The 17,187-nt window shown below is 46.3% G+C and overlaps 1 protein-coding gene across 1 annotated transcript in view; it reads right to left on the bottom strand.

Annotated features, from left to right (window-relative positions):
* Positions 1-2,603: 2,603 nt before the first annotated feature.
* Positions 2,604-17,187, bottom strand: part of C2CD2 (C2 calcium-dependent domain containing 2) — a 61,987-nt gene continuing 47,403 nt past the window's right edge. The window contains exons 13-15 of the mRNA XM_008580437.1: positions 16,427-16,554; positions 14,219-14,528; positions 2,604-4,391 (exon numbers count right to left, since the gene is read on the bottom strand). Coding sequence (XP_008578659.1) covers positions 4,171-4,391; positions 14,219-14,528; positions 16,427-16,554 — 659 coding nt within the window. The 3' untranslated portion in view covers positions 2,604-4,170. The remainder of the gene's footprint in view (positions 4,392-14,218; positions 14,529-16,426; positions 16,555-17,187) is intronic.

The raw sequence follows: 17,187 nt of genomic DNA, 5'->3' as shown, positions 1-17,187 counted from the left end.
GGACAAACCCTTTCCCTTCACCCCCAAGTGGACAGTGCTCCTCTTAAGGTCCCTGTGGATGGTGGGGAGGGTGTCACACAGCAGCCCCTTCCATTCCACTCCCGCAGCCATCCCCTACACTCTGCCATCACTCCCCAAGTGTGCCCCCACGGGCCACCTTGTGCCCAAGCCAGGCTAGCCCCTGCCTCGTAGCATTTGCAATTCATCACACCCCGAAAGCTCACTGGAAATGCTGGCTTTCTATAGGAAATGAGTTTAGTCCCAGGCCTAGATAGGATGCTAGACAGCTTCAACGTCACAGAAGAATGTCAGGAGGAAAGTCCTTTGTCAAGAACTAAGCAGGAGGATGCAGACACGGAGGCAGTGGTTGCCTCTTCTTTTATGTCCATTGGCCATTATGGTTGGTCATGTGCAGTGACATGACAAAAGAAAGACCATACATAGGTAGTTCAGAGACCCTGGGAGACTTTTGAGACAGCACAGGACTCAGCAAAAACAACTCAGAGCATAGTGTTCCATGTGCACATTTATTTCTCTCAAAGATTGCTCATGTTCTCGCCACACCCTCTCCAAGGGAACCCACCCAGAGCCCCACACAAGGCTTGGTGTAGGACTGTCATCTGTTTTTAAAGTGCTACGGAGGAATACAATCATCGTCGTGTAAATGTATCAATTCAGCATCAAGCCAAACCTGTCCACAGGCCTGGAAAACCTTTCACTTTCCTCTCTTTTAAATGCCAGTTTGACATGACATTGGGGGTAAATCCAAACTATAAGCCACAATTACAAATGATACATAGCTGTGTAGTCGTGGGCTCGATGAACTGAGCAGTTTAATGTGTTTCGAATTCTCTTTGTACATAAAACAGGAATGCTAAAGATAATGAACTAAACGTAACCTGAGTTTGAGTTGTAAGATTTAACAGCGTCCTTGTCCCAGTGCCAGTTGCTTTGGTAATCACAACTTGACTGGTTTTGGGCTGCAGAGAGACTGTGCATCAGCGCTATGCCAGTACCGAGACCGTTTTCCATCAGACAGAGATATAGGTTCTGACTTCCAGCGCCCACTGCCTTGTATTCTGAGGTTTCAAGATCAAGAGCCACAAATTTATTACCCAGAAAACACCCGCTTTTGGCGGGAGCAGTGTAAATTAATCTTTCCCTTCCTGCTCAAGAAGAAAATGCACAACTCTCTCTTACAGATGTGGCCAGTAAAACCCTGGCAACAATCTAGAAGGGTGCCTAATCTGTAACGGGTTGGCAGTGACTGGCCAAGTAGCAATCACAAGGAATCAAGGGCTGGTTGTGAACTTAAACTTGAAACTTGATTAAAATAAAGTGCTCTGCCTAAAGCCTCTTCCTCACAGTAGGTTTTCAGCTGGAACAAGGGAACCACTACTTCTGTTATTGCTACATTAATGTGCACCACCCCCCCCTTAAAGTTCCATTTCACTCCTCCACAAAGAAAACAAGACACATCCTTAAAGCAGACGGGAGGGTTGTGAGCTCATTCAAACCAACATGAAAGCACCTGGTTCCAGAGATACAGACACACATTAATATCAGTGTTCATGAGGAATGCTTTAAGAATACCACCCTGCAAACATTTAATCAAGACAAAATCCAAAAACAAAAGCCCTCAAGTGACTAAAGCTTGTAGAAGAGGTAAGATGATTTACACATTAGTATTTTCAGCATTTGGTGTATAATTTTAATCAATCCTTAAATGTAATGACATTAACATAAATACCCTACACCATGAAAAAACAAACCTGGATACACAGCTTGGAAAAGAAACATTCACAGTATCAATACAGCCCCTTTCCTCCCAGTGCTACCCTAATTTTTTTTTTTTTTTTTTTTTTTTTCATTTCCTCGTAGTGAAACTCCCTGCTATGTTAGTGTTGTCTGGAACTTCAGAAAAGGTAATTAGATGTCATGACTGCGTCTATAGAAAGTGGAGCCCTAGATGTAGGTATTAAACAGTGAACAGAATGCATATGGGTTAATCTGGGAATGGGATGATTTAAAACATTTTTTTTTTTTTTTTGAGATTGAGAAAGCTTAATCCAGAACTCTGGATTCACACAGATAAATGGAGTTTACCTGAATTTCAAAATAAAAATTAAAAAAAATTATTAAAAACTTGTGATCAGTGTCTGAAATCCTGCTGCATAATATTTTCTTAGAACGAATTCTTATGTCACAGGTTCATTCTCCCACATGACAAAGAGCAGTACTACTTCAAATAAAACAAAACAGTAAAGTGACCATCCGTTCCAAAAGACTTGTAGTGATTACTAACTTTCGGGACTTGGTATTAATACACGAGAGTACTTCCAAAAATTCATGGAAAGATTCATATTATCTTTTACTTCTATTTTTCCACAATCTTTTGGAAGTACCCTCAGGTATTTGGAATTCCAGGTGCTATTTTACAATGATTAAAATCGGAATGTAATCTTTGAAAACAAAGCATGGTGGAAAAGTCATTTTAAAAGTCACTTGATAATTCCTGGAACACCTAAGAATTTTTTAATGTGCCTTTAAAAGTGAAATTCCTAGGGCCGGCCCGTGGCTCACTTGGGAGAGCGTGGGGCTGACAACACCAAGTCAAGGGTTAAGATCCTCTTACCGGTCATCTTTATTTAAAAAAAAAAAAAAAGAAAAAGTGAAATTCCTAATATAGTTTTTGAATTTCTCCGTCAAAAGGAAAAAAAATCTATAATTTTGGTTTCTATAAAGCTTTTTATTCATCAATGGCTCTATTCTCTGAAATATTTAATGTTTCAGGATTAACAAAAGAGCCGGCAGGAAGGAACTCACCCATTTCATATCCGTGACAGAAGTCAGGTTTTCATACCATCATTTAAAGTCCTATTGGGATGAAAATGAATCTTATTAAACTGTCAAAACATTTCACTCCAGTGACACTCACTCTTTAATAAGCATGTCTACTGGAAGTGGTACGTTCTAAAGGGGTGGACCAGTGTGAGAATGTGAATGAACAGAAGCAGACAGTCATTCTGATGAGGAAAGTGGTTTGAAAGATGCATACAGATATCAATAAGTCCTGTGCCGAGTTTATCACCTTTTCCACTAGAAAGCAGAACAAGGGCACCCCGAAACGTGTCCAGGAGCACTGTTCCCAGCAGAATTCTGCAGAGCTCATCAAAGGAATTTCATGCAAGTTTGGCCCATTTGTCATCAAACTTCCATTCCTAAGACTGACAACTGAGACACAAAATAACCTCCTCTATTGCCCTCAGAGTACTTTGTTTTGGCTATTGGCAATATTTGGCAAAAACCCTGTTTGTGTGCAGTGACCATGTTCTAGTAGCTGTCACTATTGCTTCTAACTTCATTTGACAGGCTTGCCAGACAGGAAAAAAATATCTGCATCGTCAACTGCACCACCAGTATTAGTAGAGCTTCTGACATGACAGAGAAAAATGTGAAAATCTCATAAGAATTCATATATCTCCCACTGGCAAGTAGGATCAAAGTAAACTTAGAAAAGTGTTCAGTGTAATGTACATAGGACATATTTAGTATTGCATAAGATGTCACGTTCTATGGCTAATATCAAAGGCAGCGTTGTCTTATATTTGTCAGGGCATTTCCATTCCTGTCATAGTTTCTCTATCAAAAAATCCTGCCTATGTCCCACCTCCCTGTACTCAGGGCCAGGCGCACTTTTTAATTTGAAGCAGCAGATTAGGAGAGGTGACCCATCCCTTCCTTTCACAGAGACAGTACAGAAGGGCCCCTCCTCTTTGGAACATGGTCCAGGCATGGACCCCAAACAATACTTGTTAGAGTATAAAATGGGTAAAACTGACTCCCCAAGCCTGCTCCTCCACAGTCCATTAGAGTATATTACTTCATGCACAATGTAAACCTCCTTCTAATATTTAACCTCAACCCTTAGACTGAGCACAGCCTAAGCTGTGGGGTTACCAGGTCTCCTTTGGCATCTGGTGGCAAATTGGGCTTTGTCAGTCCTCTTGGGGAAGCCTCCTAGCTGGAGACTCAAGATTTTTTTTTCCCTCTTAAAGACTAGACTGTTGGGGAAAAAAACAAGCTAGAAAAGCGGGGCCATCTGACAGCTGGCCGGCACTCTGGCTGTGTCCTGGTGGTCACGAGGGCCCATGTCTTCTGGCCTCGGCCCTACGTGCAGTGCTCCACAGGAGCGCCGTTCACGGTGTTCTTGCTTCTGTGCCTGGACAGCAGCTTCCTGTTCAGGATCCTGCTGAGGGTCGTCCCCTTCCTCCGGGCCCCCTCTGGCTGCTGCAGGAACACGAGGTCATTGTGTGACTGGCTCATGCCTGGTTCTTTCTGTTGATGCCGCCGGCGGAAGAACAGCTTTGCGCCTTTCCTTAAAATTCCTCCTGGAAGAGTAAAGCACAGGGGACTGGTCAGGCGGACTGTGGGTGAAATGCCTGAGTGACGAGTCCGACATAAGAAAGAGACAAGGTTAGCTCGAATGCCTCTGACGACAGCTGGCTTACTACCTTCAGCGTGCTATCGCTATCCCCCACGTGAGAAACACAACTGGAATCTGGCTCATTCAAAACTGGAATTTTCAAGATGAGACACACCAAAGATTATGACGGTAGAAGCAATGAGCCTGGACCATCATCTGGTGCCCAGCCCAGGGGAGGTTAATATCACTGACTGTCCAGTCAAACCACGTGCAGGTGGCTGCGGCCCACGGCCCCCGCCCGCTCCCCTTCATCAAGAAGGGTGCAAATGCATAGAGGTATTAAGTACCCAGGAGGTTAATATCACTGACTGTCCAGTCAAACCACGTGCAGGTGGCTGCGGCCCACGGCCCCTGCCCGCTCCCCTTCATCAAGAAGGGTGCAAATGCATAGAGGTATTAAGTACCCAGAAAGGGCCTCACGCTGGCAAAACCAAATTAAGTACCCTGGGAACAATGGTATTCACTTTCTGAGGAAATTTCCGTAATATTTGTTCTTTGGGGAGTAAGTTTTTTTATAATATCAGATTGTATTGTCTACATATTAGCCTAAGCCATATGAAACTAGCTACTTGATCGTTTTTGACCTATAAAACCTCAATTTTGTATGATTCAACCTATTTGTCCGTGATGCCAGGTAGTGAAATATGGAATAGAAAACAAAATTACCAGCAGCAGCAACAGCAGTGATTTCTTTTTTTTTTTTTGGCTTCTGTCTTTTTTCCGTGTCCGGCAATGGATCGCAACCCTCAGTGTTGCCCCCGTACCGGACCGGGGACCGGCAACAGGATCGCAACCCTCGGCGTAGCTCCCGTGCCTCGCCCAGCCAGTGAGCGGGAACCGGTCTGTATGTGGGATCCGAACCCTCGGTTGGGAGCGCCGCCGCGCTTCCCAAGCGGCGCACTATCCAGTGCGCCACCGTCAGCAGTGACTTCTTAAAGATCAAGTTCAAGCTAATGCAGCGAGGCCAAAGCCCACTCATCTGCTCTTTCACAAATTCGTTTAACACCCTATTAACTGCAACCCAGCAAGGTCAGGAGTATTTCAAGCTAGCATGTGAAATTCATTGCTATTTGCATGTAGGTGTTAATGACGTTGAAAGAAGATAGGTTTGATCATGATGCTGAGGAGCTTTATACTTAATTTAGAAATTTATTCTTTTCGTAATAGGCATAGCCAATAAGCACTTCAATAGCCATGAAGATACACAAATAACCACTCATGTTTATCCAAAGGAGAGGATAAAGATTATCAGTTTGCTCTTCTAATGGAAGGCATGCCAATAACCATGGCTTGAGGCGTTGAGAAGCCTGACCTAGACCTGCCTATGAATCTTTGTGCAATCAGCACTTAATGGAGAAAGTGGGGTGCCTGGATGTCTTTCAGAGGCCACTAATGGGGCCTGACTTTAGGAATCAACATCCTTATCCTATCTGTTCTGCCCAGGTTAAGTAGCAGACATGGAGAAGCTGGAGATTCCCAAGGAATGGGCTGAATTTAATCTGGTCAAAGCTGCCAGGAAATAATTTTTAAAAACTTTTCTCTTTAGATGCAATCAATCACCTATTATGAAAAATCGTTAGGAGAGTTTTTACAATGACCTAAAGTTGGGGAGCCTATGTGTAGGGGTTTTAGGACTGGAAAGGGAATGAATAATGAGGGTACGTGTGAATGCGTAAAGTACCCAATATGCTACATTACAATGACCTAAAGTTGGGGAGCCTATGTGTAGGGGTTTTAGGACTGGAAAGGGAATGAAAAATGAGGGTACGTGTGAATGCGTAAAGTACCCAATATGCTACATTCGTAGGACATAAATGTCAGTTCCTGGAGCGATTTACATCCCTGCAAAATGCGGCAGATCATGAAAAATCACTGATTAGGATGTGTTACAACAACTGAGTAATGAACACCAGCTGGACATGACTTTGGAGTTGGCCAGTGGGGCTGAAGCAGTGGTGCCCATGTGGTTAATTACCCCAGGTATCAAATGGTACCTGCTGGGGAAATGCTCTGAGCACAGGGACGGGGGATCCTGGGCAGAGGACCCCCACCTCGGGCTATAAGGTGGCTCTGAGCAGACCAGGCTACCTCAGCTTGGGGGTAGGGTACCTAGGAGGTATTTCTGATCTATATGTACCTGCCTTGGGTTCTGCGGTAGGTTAACCTTGGATTCCCTGAAGGGTATATGACTGTGGGGCTCCCACATTTGGATCAGAGGAAAGAAGGTCTGGGAGGACCCGTTACATTGAATTACCCTAATCCCCCCTTTCTCCCCCGCTGAAGTAGAGGGCTGGACGAAGGGAGCACACTGACCCCTCCCCTGGTCAACTGCAGACCTAAGAATGTGGAACCCTGGCAGTATGAGCTCTCTCCTGGAAGGGTGCGTCTCCAAAGCCCAGTTGGCACGTAGCCCTGTACTAAAATTTGCTCTGGGGTCTGAGGTGTGAGCTGGGACAGTAGTATGGGCTGAACTCTGTTTCCCCAAAATTCATGTGTTGAAGTCCTAACTCCCAGCACCTCAGAATGTGGCCTTACTTAGAGAAAGGGTCTTTGCAGATGTAATCAAGTTAAAGCGAGGTCATTAGGGAGGGCCCTGATCCAACATGCCTGGTGTCTATGAAAGGGGGTGATTTGGAAACAGACAGGTACACAGAGGGACAAAGATGTGAAGAGACACAGGGAGAAGGCCCCGTGGAGACGAAGGCAGAGATCGGAGCGATGTATCTACAAGCCAAGGAACCCAAGACTCAGCAACCACCCGATGCTGCGAGAGGCCTGGAACAGATCTTCCCTCCCAGCCTGGGAGGGAACTAGCCCTACCCACACCTATGTCTCAGACTTCTGGCCTCCAGGACTGTGAGACAGTAAATTCCTGTTGTTAAACACCCCGTAGCTGGTACTTTGTTACAGCCCTAGGAAACTATACAGCCAGGACAGTGAGGGGAGTATCTGACTTAAGATGAGGGTTTGGAAACACCCCTCCATGTCTTCCTGTTCAGTCCCTAGAATGTCAGCAGCCACAGGGAAGGATCCGGAGCACAGAGGACAGAAGAGCTACATCTTCAGCCCTGGGACATGCCGAGCCACCCTGCATCCGCTTAAAGCTGCAGATGCTGACGTGGTAGGGCCTGGGCATGAGCATTTTTCAAAAGATCCGAGTGTGTAGCTGGAGTAGCTGGGGTGGACAACCACCAGCTCAGGTCAAGGGCCACAGCTGTCAACACGGGGCAGGCTGGGGGGCGGGGGTGGGGAGCGGCAGGCAACACATTTGCTCTCCTTTGTGCAGTTCCTCACACTTCTCGTGGCACTGTCTCCGGGACGTGCAGACCACAGGTGCCTTGCTATGCAGAAGTGAGAGGGAAGCCAAGACATGGAGACAGGCAAGGGGTGGCTGTGTCCAAAGGGAATCTGCACATTTTTGGAACAATTGCTATAACTTAAGTGAAACTGCACTTTACATGCCTAAAATTCAAATTCTTGCCATATTAAGATGAAATTTCATGGATTTTCAACCTGCGTGTAATATAGGTAGACTAAAAAGATTTGTATGATGTATTTGTTTTAAACTCTACTGCTGGCTGTGGTTCGTCCCACAATCTAAGGGCTGGCTTGTTTCAGTAGCATTTTTTACTATTTTTTACTCCCACAAGTCCTGTGCCTGCTTCCCTGTGCCACACACCACACGGAGGGACCTACAACAGGGCTATTTTCCCTTCTTTTACCCTTACTCATGCCCTCTGGAGCAGGTCTGCTGTTTTGTTAAATGTCACTGTGCATCCTTGATGCCAGAAACCAGATGATAACTTTTGTACCCTCATATGAATTTTCCTGAAGTTAGTGACCTTATCAAATGGGAAATTTGGGAACAGAGATAGACACACAGAGGGAAGATGACATGAAGAGACACAGGGAAAAGGCCATGTGAAGACAAATGCATAGATCAGGGCAATGTATCTACAAGCCAAGGAACCCCAAAGACTGTCAGCAACCACCCGACACTGGGGGAAGGATCTGTGGGACTTTGTGTGACTTACACACTTTCCCCTAACTTGGCATGACTTCTCACTGCTTCTATGGGGATGACAGCAGCTTCATATGGAGGAGAGTCATGTGAGGGGAGGGACTGGGCTGTGAATTCAGTTCTACAGGCTGGAACTTCAGTTATGTCCCCCAACAGCTCTGAGGAAAGAGGTCTGGTCCCTAGCCTACAAGTGAGGTAGCTGAGGTTTGGAGAGGTGTCGAGGTCACACACTTGCTACTGGTGGGCCCAGGGCATAAAGCTGGGCTTTCTGGCTCTGAAACACATGTTCTCATGCCACCCTCTTCTGTGCTGTGTCTAAGCTGGAATATGATGGGGCCTGCCCTTCTGAGAAGTGGTCATCAAGGTGTCTACAGAAAAGGGCATGTCCATGGACCCTGGGGAAGTGCCTCCAGAGAGTGTGGAAGGGGAGAAGCTCTCAGGGGGCTCATGAAGCAAAGTCCTCCATTCCAGCATGGAATCAGCAGGAATCCAAGAACAAACTACATCTCCAGAGAAGTACTCTAGCCATGCACTCTCATCTCGGGAGCTGCAGCTTAGCTGTCAATCATGAAAATACCAGCATAAACAGAGACTATTCAACTTTCATTTATAAATGACAATTTTAAAGCCTGTTTAAACTTGGTTACTATATACAATTACCCTTAGGGTAAATAATGTTGGAAGAACAAGGTCACAGATTTGTTCAGGAGACACTGACATAGCTGCTCCACCACTCAGACAGGCAAGCACACTCTCTTGTTTGCTGAGAAGTGATACCATGTGGAATTTACCTGTCTGCCTACCTCAACTAGAGATGACTCTGATGGCTAGTTTTTTGTGTCAACTTGGTCACAGTACCCCCTAAGCACACTCTCTTGTTTGCTGAGAAGTGATACCATGTGGAATTTACCTGTCTGCCTACCTCGACTAGAGATGACTCTGATGGCTAGTTTTTTGTGTCAACTTGGTCACAGTACCCCCTGATTCAATCACATACAAATCTAGATATTGCTGTGTGTAGGAATGCCAGTTAGAACTCACTCCATCCTCATGTCCTCCCGAGCTCTGGCTTCAATAGTTACAATCTTTCCCCTGCACAAGTTGCTTAGCAACTGAGGAAGTGAAAGGAATAGAATGCTATGCCTATGTAAGATAAGGAGAGGTGCCTGAGAATCTTGCACTTCTGAAACCTTTTTCTCTTTGTCATAGCTCCACTTTGTTCTCAAAGTCCCTTATCTTCAACTCCTCCCCCCAGGGGTTGCACAGAAAGCAGCTGAGCAGCCTTTGATTGATAGTCTACTCAATACCTTCCCTGAAAGGAACCACCCATAAATAATAATGATTATAATGATAATAAACTCCTTATAAAACATATGGAGTTGCCTGCTTCATTCATTGGTCTCAGGATACCTCTTTGGTTTGGTGGTCATTACACTATTAGATCACACTTGGACTGTGAAGGTATTTTGTAGAGGTGGTTGACATCAACAACCAGTTGACCTTAACTGAAGGAGATTATCTTGGATAATGTGGGTGGGCCTCGTCCAATCAGTTGAAGGCCTTAAGAGAAAAGCTGAATTTTTCTGGAGAAAAAAAAAAAATTCTGCCTCAAGAAATACTACTTTGCAGATTTCGTAATAACTTCGTATAGCATACATTATACGAAGTTATACGATGTGGGTGGGCCTCGTCCAATCAGTTGAAGGCCTTAAGAGAAAAGCTGAATTTTTCTGGAGAAAAAAAAAAAATTCTGCCTCAAGACTCTGGCATCAGCTTCTGTCTGAGTCCTGCTGGCCTGCCCTAGCATTTCAGCCTTGCCAGCCCCCACAATCACATGAGCCAATTCCTTAAAATATATGACCTAGTGTTTCTGTTTCTCTGGAGGACCCTGGCTGATAGAATAACTGGTAGTTTGGAATGTCGCATTTGACTTTGAGCCCACAGAATCTGTTACCCTTTGCTGAAAGGGAAGTTCACACCAATCAGGCAAGAGCACTGTGGCCCTTTTGATTTTATGAAGCCTGACGGCTGTAGTCCATGCTATCTTATCTATGCTAATAGGCAAGAAGCAAGACTTAGACCTCACCCACAACCTTAAAGAGTCCTTAAAATACAATTTGGAGAGAAGTGATGTGGAGTTGAGGCAAATATCCAGGATTTCAAATAGGGGACAGGGAGAGGGACAAAAATCCTTCCTTGGTTCTAGCAAGGTTAAAATAAACCACGAGAAGTCTCAAATATAAGATATATAAAGGAATTAAAAATAATTATTTTAAATTATAGCTTTAATGCTGAAAATATTTCTAATTTTTTTCCTGTTTGTCTCTATAGAGTCTAACAGACATAAAGAGCTAGTTGAAGATCCATTGTAAAATCTGGTAAATAGAAAAATAACAACCAAAAGCCACTTTAAAAACTGTAGTTTGCTGCCCCAAGGACAACTTCAGATTTCAGCTGGTGCCATGGATAATCTGTTTATAAAAGTGACTCCTTTTTAGAACTGGAGGAATAGAGGGAAGCAACCTCCCCCTGTAGGTGTCACAACAAGGTGGCTTCGTCACGCCAGGTAACGGAGCAAGCACCCGCAGCTGATGAAGGTGCTAACCTGAGCTGGAGTGCTTTTGAGGAGAAACATGGGAAAACTAGCAACCTGGGAAGGGAAAATGGGACAGGGGCAGGAAAAAAGCAGGTAGGTCAACTTCTTGCTCTGCTACAGGCTTTTCTCATAAAAAGGCTATGCATAATTAAAAAATGAAAGACAGAAATAACTTACTGTGCAGGCAATTAATTCTGGCTGGCATAGCGATCCTCTTACGTTAAAGGGAATGAGCATGAGATGAAGAGAAGTGAGAGGTAAAAAGAATTACGCAGGAGCACAGTCAGAATGAAAGTCAGTACGAGTTCTGAGCCGTGTACATCACATGCACACGTGAAGTCTGTGCAGCACATTTGGCAAGGTTTTATACTTTCCAATTTTTTTTCAAAACCTCCCTCAATACTTTTGCTTCCACACATAAAATTTACTATCTTAACCGTTCTAAGTGTACAGTTCAGTGGTGTTAAGTGCTTTTACATTCTAGGGCAACTACGTCAATACTTTTTTAAACTAAAAATAAACTTAAAACTTGAGAATAAATGTCCTGTATTGGCTGTAGCATCACAATATGTATATTTCCAAGCAGCAAAACTTCAGGAGAATTCTAAATATACAGGCACTGTCAGAAATCTAGTACAAATTCCTTGCTATGACAGAGGATACTAGTGGTTCTTAAACCAAAAATAAATAAATAAATAAGCTTTAGATTAAAAAAGAGAGGAACCACCACAGAGCCACTCCCTACATCACCAGTTTTGAAAACTTTTTGATGGAAAATGAAAACTATTTGGCACCCATAACACAGAATCGTCTGAGATTCTGACATGTCATAGAGATGCTGAGTATAAATCTCTTGGAAAACACTGGAATGAAAAGACAATTTTAAAAACGCTGCCAAATATGTCCTTTTAAAAAACCTTTAAAAAATTCTTTTAAAAAAACCACTGCAGTAGTGCCGCGAGAGAGGATTGCGCCGCATGGCGCAATGTCCTCACTGCGTTCTCAAATGCCAAGCCTCTGGGGGGGCTCAAAGCACATGCCGGAGGTAGACCCCAATCCCCAGCCCAGCCCCCCAGTGTCCTTGCTCAGTGGGGACACTCATCCACCTGGCCAATGGAGGGAGGGGAACAGGATGCAGATGCAGCAAGGATGGAAGACCAGGGAAAGAACTCTCCATAAGGCAAACCAGAGGGAGGGAGGGAGGAACAGACAGGATAAGGGAACCCTGGTCTTTAAATGGACAGGGTGAGTGAGGCTTGGCATTTCAGAATGAACAAGGATGGTGGACTGGGAGGTTTGGGTTCTGCAAGGACAAAAGGAAGTGGACCATTGGGTCAAAGAAGGGAGAGGAAGAGACATCCCACCTTTGCCCCTCGCCTGCACTCACCCATCTCCCTTGGGGTCCTCTGGCCCTGAGACAAAGAACCACCAGATGTATGTGTGGCAGGGGACCGGCAGCCTGGTCACTTTTGACATAACTTGGGCTTCTTCACAGTAGCAGGGGAGCCTGCCACAGAGGCCAGAGCACAGGCCACAGCTCCCCAAGCACTCTGTGGATGTGGGCTCATGCATGAAGCCCCCCAAGGCCAGGCGGTGGGCACAGAGGCCAAGGGGTCTGGAGATCTTACCTGGGAATTTCCTCCTCCTTTCTCTTTCCTTTTCTCACCTTCAATTCCTCCTCCCACCTCTCCCCGCTCCATGTTGGTAAGGGGGGTGGGTCAGGGGAGAGCGGCCACTGTGCGATGGTTGAGAGACACGAAGCAAGGACAGGGTGGGGGTAAAGGCGAGGACAGACTCAGCCCACACAGGTTCTCCACCTGAGCGCCACAGGAATTCAGGAACAGGTAACACTCTGTGGCAAGGCTGCTTGCTGTGGGGCCACCCTGCACACTGGAGGGTGTTTAGCAGCCCCCTCTGATTCTACCCACTGGATGCCAGCAGCATCCCGCACCTAAAACTGTCTCCAGACACTGCCAATATTCTCTGGGGGCACAAGTGCCAGTGTGAGAAGCCCTGTTCTGTGTGAGAAGAACAAAGGGGGAAAGAGGTGGCCACAGAACCACTCCCCACGGCTCCAGAGCCAGGAGCCACTGTGACTTCCTAACATGCACGTCCTCGGGGAGTCCTGAGAATTCTGCGGGAAGGCAGGGCTGCCTGGGGCCCCAGACAGGAGGCAGAGCTGGGAGTTAAGGCTGAGTCCACCCACGGCTCAGGGCTGGGCTCAGATGCTGCCTCTCCCGCCTCCTGCACTGGATCTCATCATGGCTGGGAGAGGAAGCTCCGCCGGAAGGTGGGCACACAAGGTGGGCATGGTCCCTGTCCTATGGAGGATGAAGCAGAGGCTCGGCGAGAGCTGAAGTCTCACCTCTAGAATCAACTCCAAGCCCCTAGACTACACTCCCTCAGCAAATACATTTAGGTTACTGTGATGCCAGGGCACTGTCTGGGTAAAACTGCACACACTATATAAATTTATAGTTTCAAAGCACTGATTCAGCACTAATACAAAACAAGCGTTTATTCTGATGAAATGATTACTTGATGACTATGTACATATTAAGTTGATCAATTAGCTATTCTGGGAGCTTCTCTCCTGTTAGGTTCAGGTGGCGAGGCCTGGTCTGTTTCAGCTGTGGGGAGAGCCTGAGGCACACATGAGCAGAGATGATGGTGTCCACAGCTGAAGGGAACCTAGTCTCAGCCCAGCTTTGCTCTGAGTCCCTGTGGCCCCATCATTATAGAGAGCTCTTAGCAACATCTTCAAAAGTCTTGGATAGTTCTACTCCCAGGTGAGTGAGGACAGACAGAGGAAGGGGGTGCCTCCAGTTCTGAACACAAGTTGGCCCACAAATGCAGAGAAACGGCCCAGCCACACACATACACACACGCACACACAGAAGGATTCTGAAAAGGTGCCCTCCCCACCCCAGGCCCTAGATGGGCTCAAACATTCAGCACAGGGTGGTTTTGGAGGGGTGGGGGGGTGAGGTTGGGACAGAGTTTGTAGAGGACAAAGGGAGAGAAAGCAGATGACAAGAACTAGGATTTAGCTGGGAAACCAGCATGAGAGCGAAGCCACCAGGTAGGAGGTCCAGGCAGGCTCAGGAACAGGTACCTTTATGCTTTTTGGCAGCACCTGGCTCCGAGACACTCAGGGAGCTCTCAGACAGCTCGTCCCCATCAGCGTCCAGTAGGGCCGGGCCACTCCATGCAGCAGCCTGGGACTCCCTTTCCAAGTCCCAGGAGTCTAGTTCATTCTCCTGGAGCTCGAGAGCAGCCGGGGCATGGGCCGGCTCGTCTGGCTCAGGCAGGGCAGAGGCTGCAGCCACCTCTGTCGAGGACGGGGCATCCTTCTGGCGGGTGCTGTCCATGGAAGCCGCGTAGTCCAGCATCAGGGCAGCATCGTGGTCCTGAGAGAGCGAGGTCTGTCCAGGCAAAAGGCACCATTAGAGGCCAAGGTGAGTGATAAAGTCCACACAGGAGGATGACAAGGGACGCATGGAAGGAGGGAGGGTAAAACCTGAAAAACACTTTCCAAAACATTCTCCCTTGTGATTTCAAAGTATCAGAAGATACAGCTGACCTCTTAGAAGGTGCTTTACAACACAGGGCTGCTCATTAAACAGGGGGCTGAGGCAGGCTCTGCTCACAGCCTGGGCTCATGGCCACTTGCGCCAGAGGTGAGAGGTGGGGTGACTGCCTCCTTCTATGCAGACAGTGGCATGCACAGTGACCTGTGTGTTTCAGATTTAGTGTGTCTTTTAACTATTGTTCCTACAGCATTTTTATGTGACCACAAATAGAAATTATTCAGTACATGCTTCGTATCATTTTAAGAATTATATCTGTGTCTAAAAATATACAGGTGCTAAATTAATCAATGGGTTGAGAGTGGGCATAGTGGTTCATTGGAGGGTGGGAAAGTGACTGAGGGGGCATGGGGGGCTCCTTGGGGAGCTGGCCATTCTGCTAGTGATCCGAGTGGCAGTTACACAAGCAAGTTTGCTTCGTGACAATTGACAATCTGCTTTTCACACTCCTGGGCCAGCTTGCAGAAGCATGCACTGACTCAGGATGGACAATTTGAGTATCAATAAAAATAATAACTGCAGTGGATTCAAAACATTGAATATTAAGATCCACGAGTTCCTAATGATGGCAAAATACAACCTCAGAGAAAGCTTAGGGGAGATGATCATGAGCCTTGTCCCCATGCGGCTCATTCCTCCAGGACTGAAGAGAACCCAACAGTGGGTCCCGGCACTTCCAGAGATGCCGTCGGCCCCCTGCTGGCCACTATGGAGGTGCACTCAGGAAACCCAAGAGAGGCATCACCCAGGCTGGCATTCAAGACCACCTCTGAGCTGGTGCTGTTGGGACTTGGGACAAGGCCACCCACACTCTGGATACAATGGTGACGTTGGCACCTCCCAGGTCCTGTTCTGACCCCTCTCCCAGCAGTGGGGGCCAACTTTCAGTGTGCCCTCCTGCCCACCCTCTGGGTACCTTCACATCCTACAATGGTGACGTTGGCACCTCCCAGGTCCTGTTCTGACCCCTCTCCCAGCAGTGGGGGCCGACTTTCAGTGTGCCCTCCTGCCCACCCTCTGGGTACCTTCACATCCTTCCCCACTCCATGTTCAAAAATTCTTCCTCCTTATTCCTCTCCCACTCCAAATCAAAATCTCCCAACCATCCCGCCACTTGTTCACTTGGAAATGTCAAAAAAGAACAAGGGTCTGTGCCGTGGCCCCTTGCCATGAGGGGCTGGTCTCTCCAGCAGCCTGGACTGCATGGCTGCTGTCAGGACCAGATTCACATCCAGCACCTGCACTGAGCCGATGCCACGGAGCAGGAGAGGGGAAGGAGTAGAGATTGGGATGTTTTTTACAACGATTTTTGTTTCTCTCTGGTTATAAAAGGAATAAGCATTCATTTCAGAAAGTTAAAATGCTTTGAAAATGTATAACGTAGAAAATGAAAGTCCCCAGAAGCGGGTGGTGATGAGGGTGGAGGTTCTGCTCTGCAGGGGAGTCTCGCACTGTGTCCTTCTTTCTCTTGCAGTAATTTTTCTTGAAATGACTCACCAACCTCTCAACGCGTGAAGCATCGTGGATCAGAAACTTTCAATTTCCTTCATAAAATGGATAAACGACATAAACACAAAACCACAAATAACTCCCTTGTTGGGGAGGAACATAATTTGACATTTGTAAATGGAACTTTCTGGATGTTGATCAAGTGCGTGGGTAACTTCTTCAGAGGGCAAAAGCTGCAGGTCCCTGGCAGATACAAACACCTCCCCTGGCTGCAGCACCTGTACCTTTGAGATCCCTGATATGATGAGAGTGCTTTTCTTCCGCGGCGACTTGAGTTTCAGCTTTGAAGATTCACTGAGCTGCCGAATGGCCACTTCAGCCACTGGATCCGAACCATTCAACACCAACAATTCTGCCAGAAGGAAGGTAGTGTTGAGTTCATGAGCAAAAACAAAAAACTTCTGTGGGAATGAATTTCCAGGGGTGATGGAAATGGTCTATAAGGAGTGGTTAGCAAACCTTTTCAATAAAGGGCCAGAGAACGAATAGTCTGGCTTTGCAGGTCATCTGGTCTCTGAAACAATAACTCAGTGGTGCCTTTGTAGAGTGAAAGCAGTCAGAGACCTTACGTAAATGATCGGGCAAGGAGAGGTTCCAATAAAACCTTATTTAAAGAAACAAGTGACAGGCCAGATTTGGCCTGTGGGCCACAGTTTGCTGAACTTTTGTCTACACCTTGATTCCTCAGGTATTAGAGGACACTCACTGTAGTGTCCAGTTAAGATTCATGCATTTCATTATATGTAACTTATACCTCACTAAAGTTGATGAAAAATGACAAAAGTAAGCAAACGAACAAAAAATCTCTTACCTTTGGAAGATTTTGACCTTTGAAAGGCAATGTGGTTACTCCTTTTTTCTCCCAAGAGTGGTAAGATACAAAGAACTGTAATCAGAGCCAGGCAGGCCAGCCTCTACGGAACACTTAACACATACGGACCCGGCACTGTGCAAAGACTCTGTGCTCATTGTTTCATTCATTCAT

This window comes from Galeopterus variegatus, unplaced genomic scaffold, assembly GCF_000696425.1.
Source record: "Galeopterus variegatus unplaced genomic scaffold, G_variegatus-3.0.2 Scaffold2094, whole genome shotgun sequence".
Lineage (NCBI taxonomy): Eukaryota > Metazoa > Chordata > Mammalia > Dermoptera > Cynocephalidae > Galeopterus > Galeopterus variegatus.
This window is presented reverse-complemented; position numbering and strand designations above follow the sequence as displayed.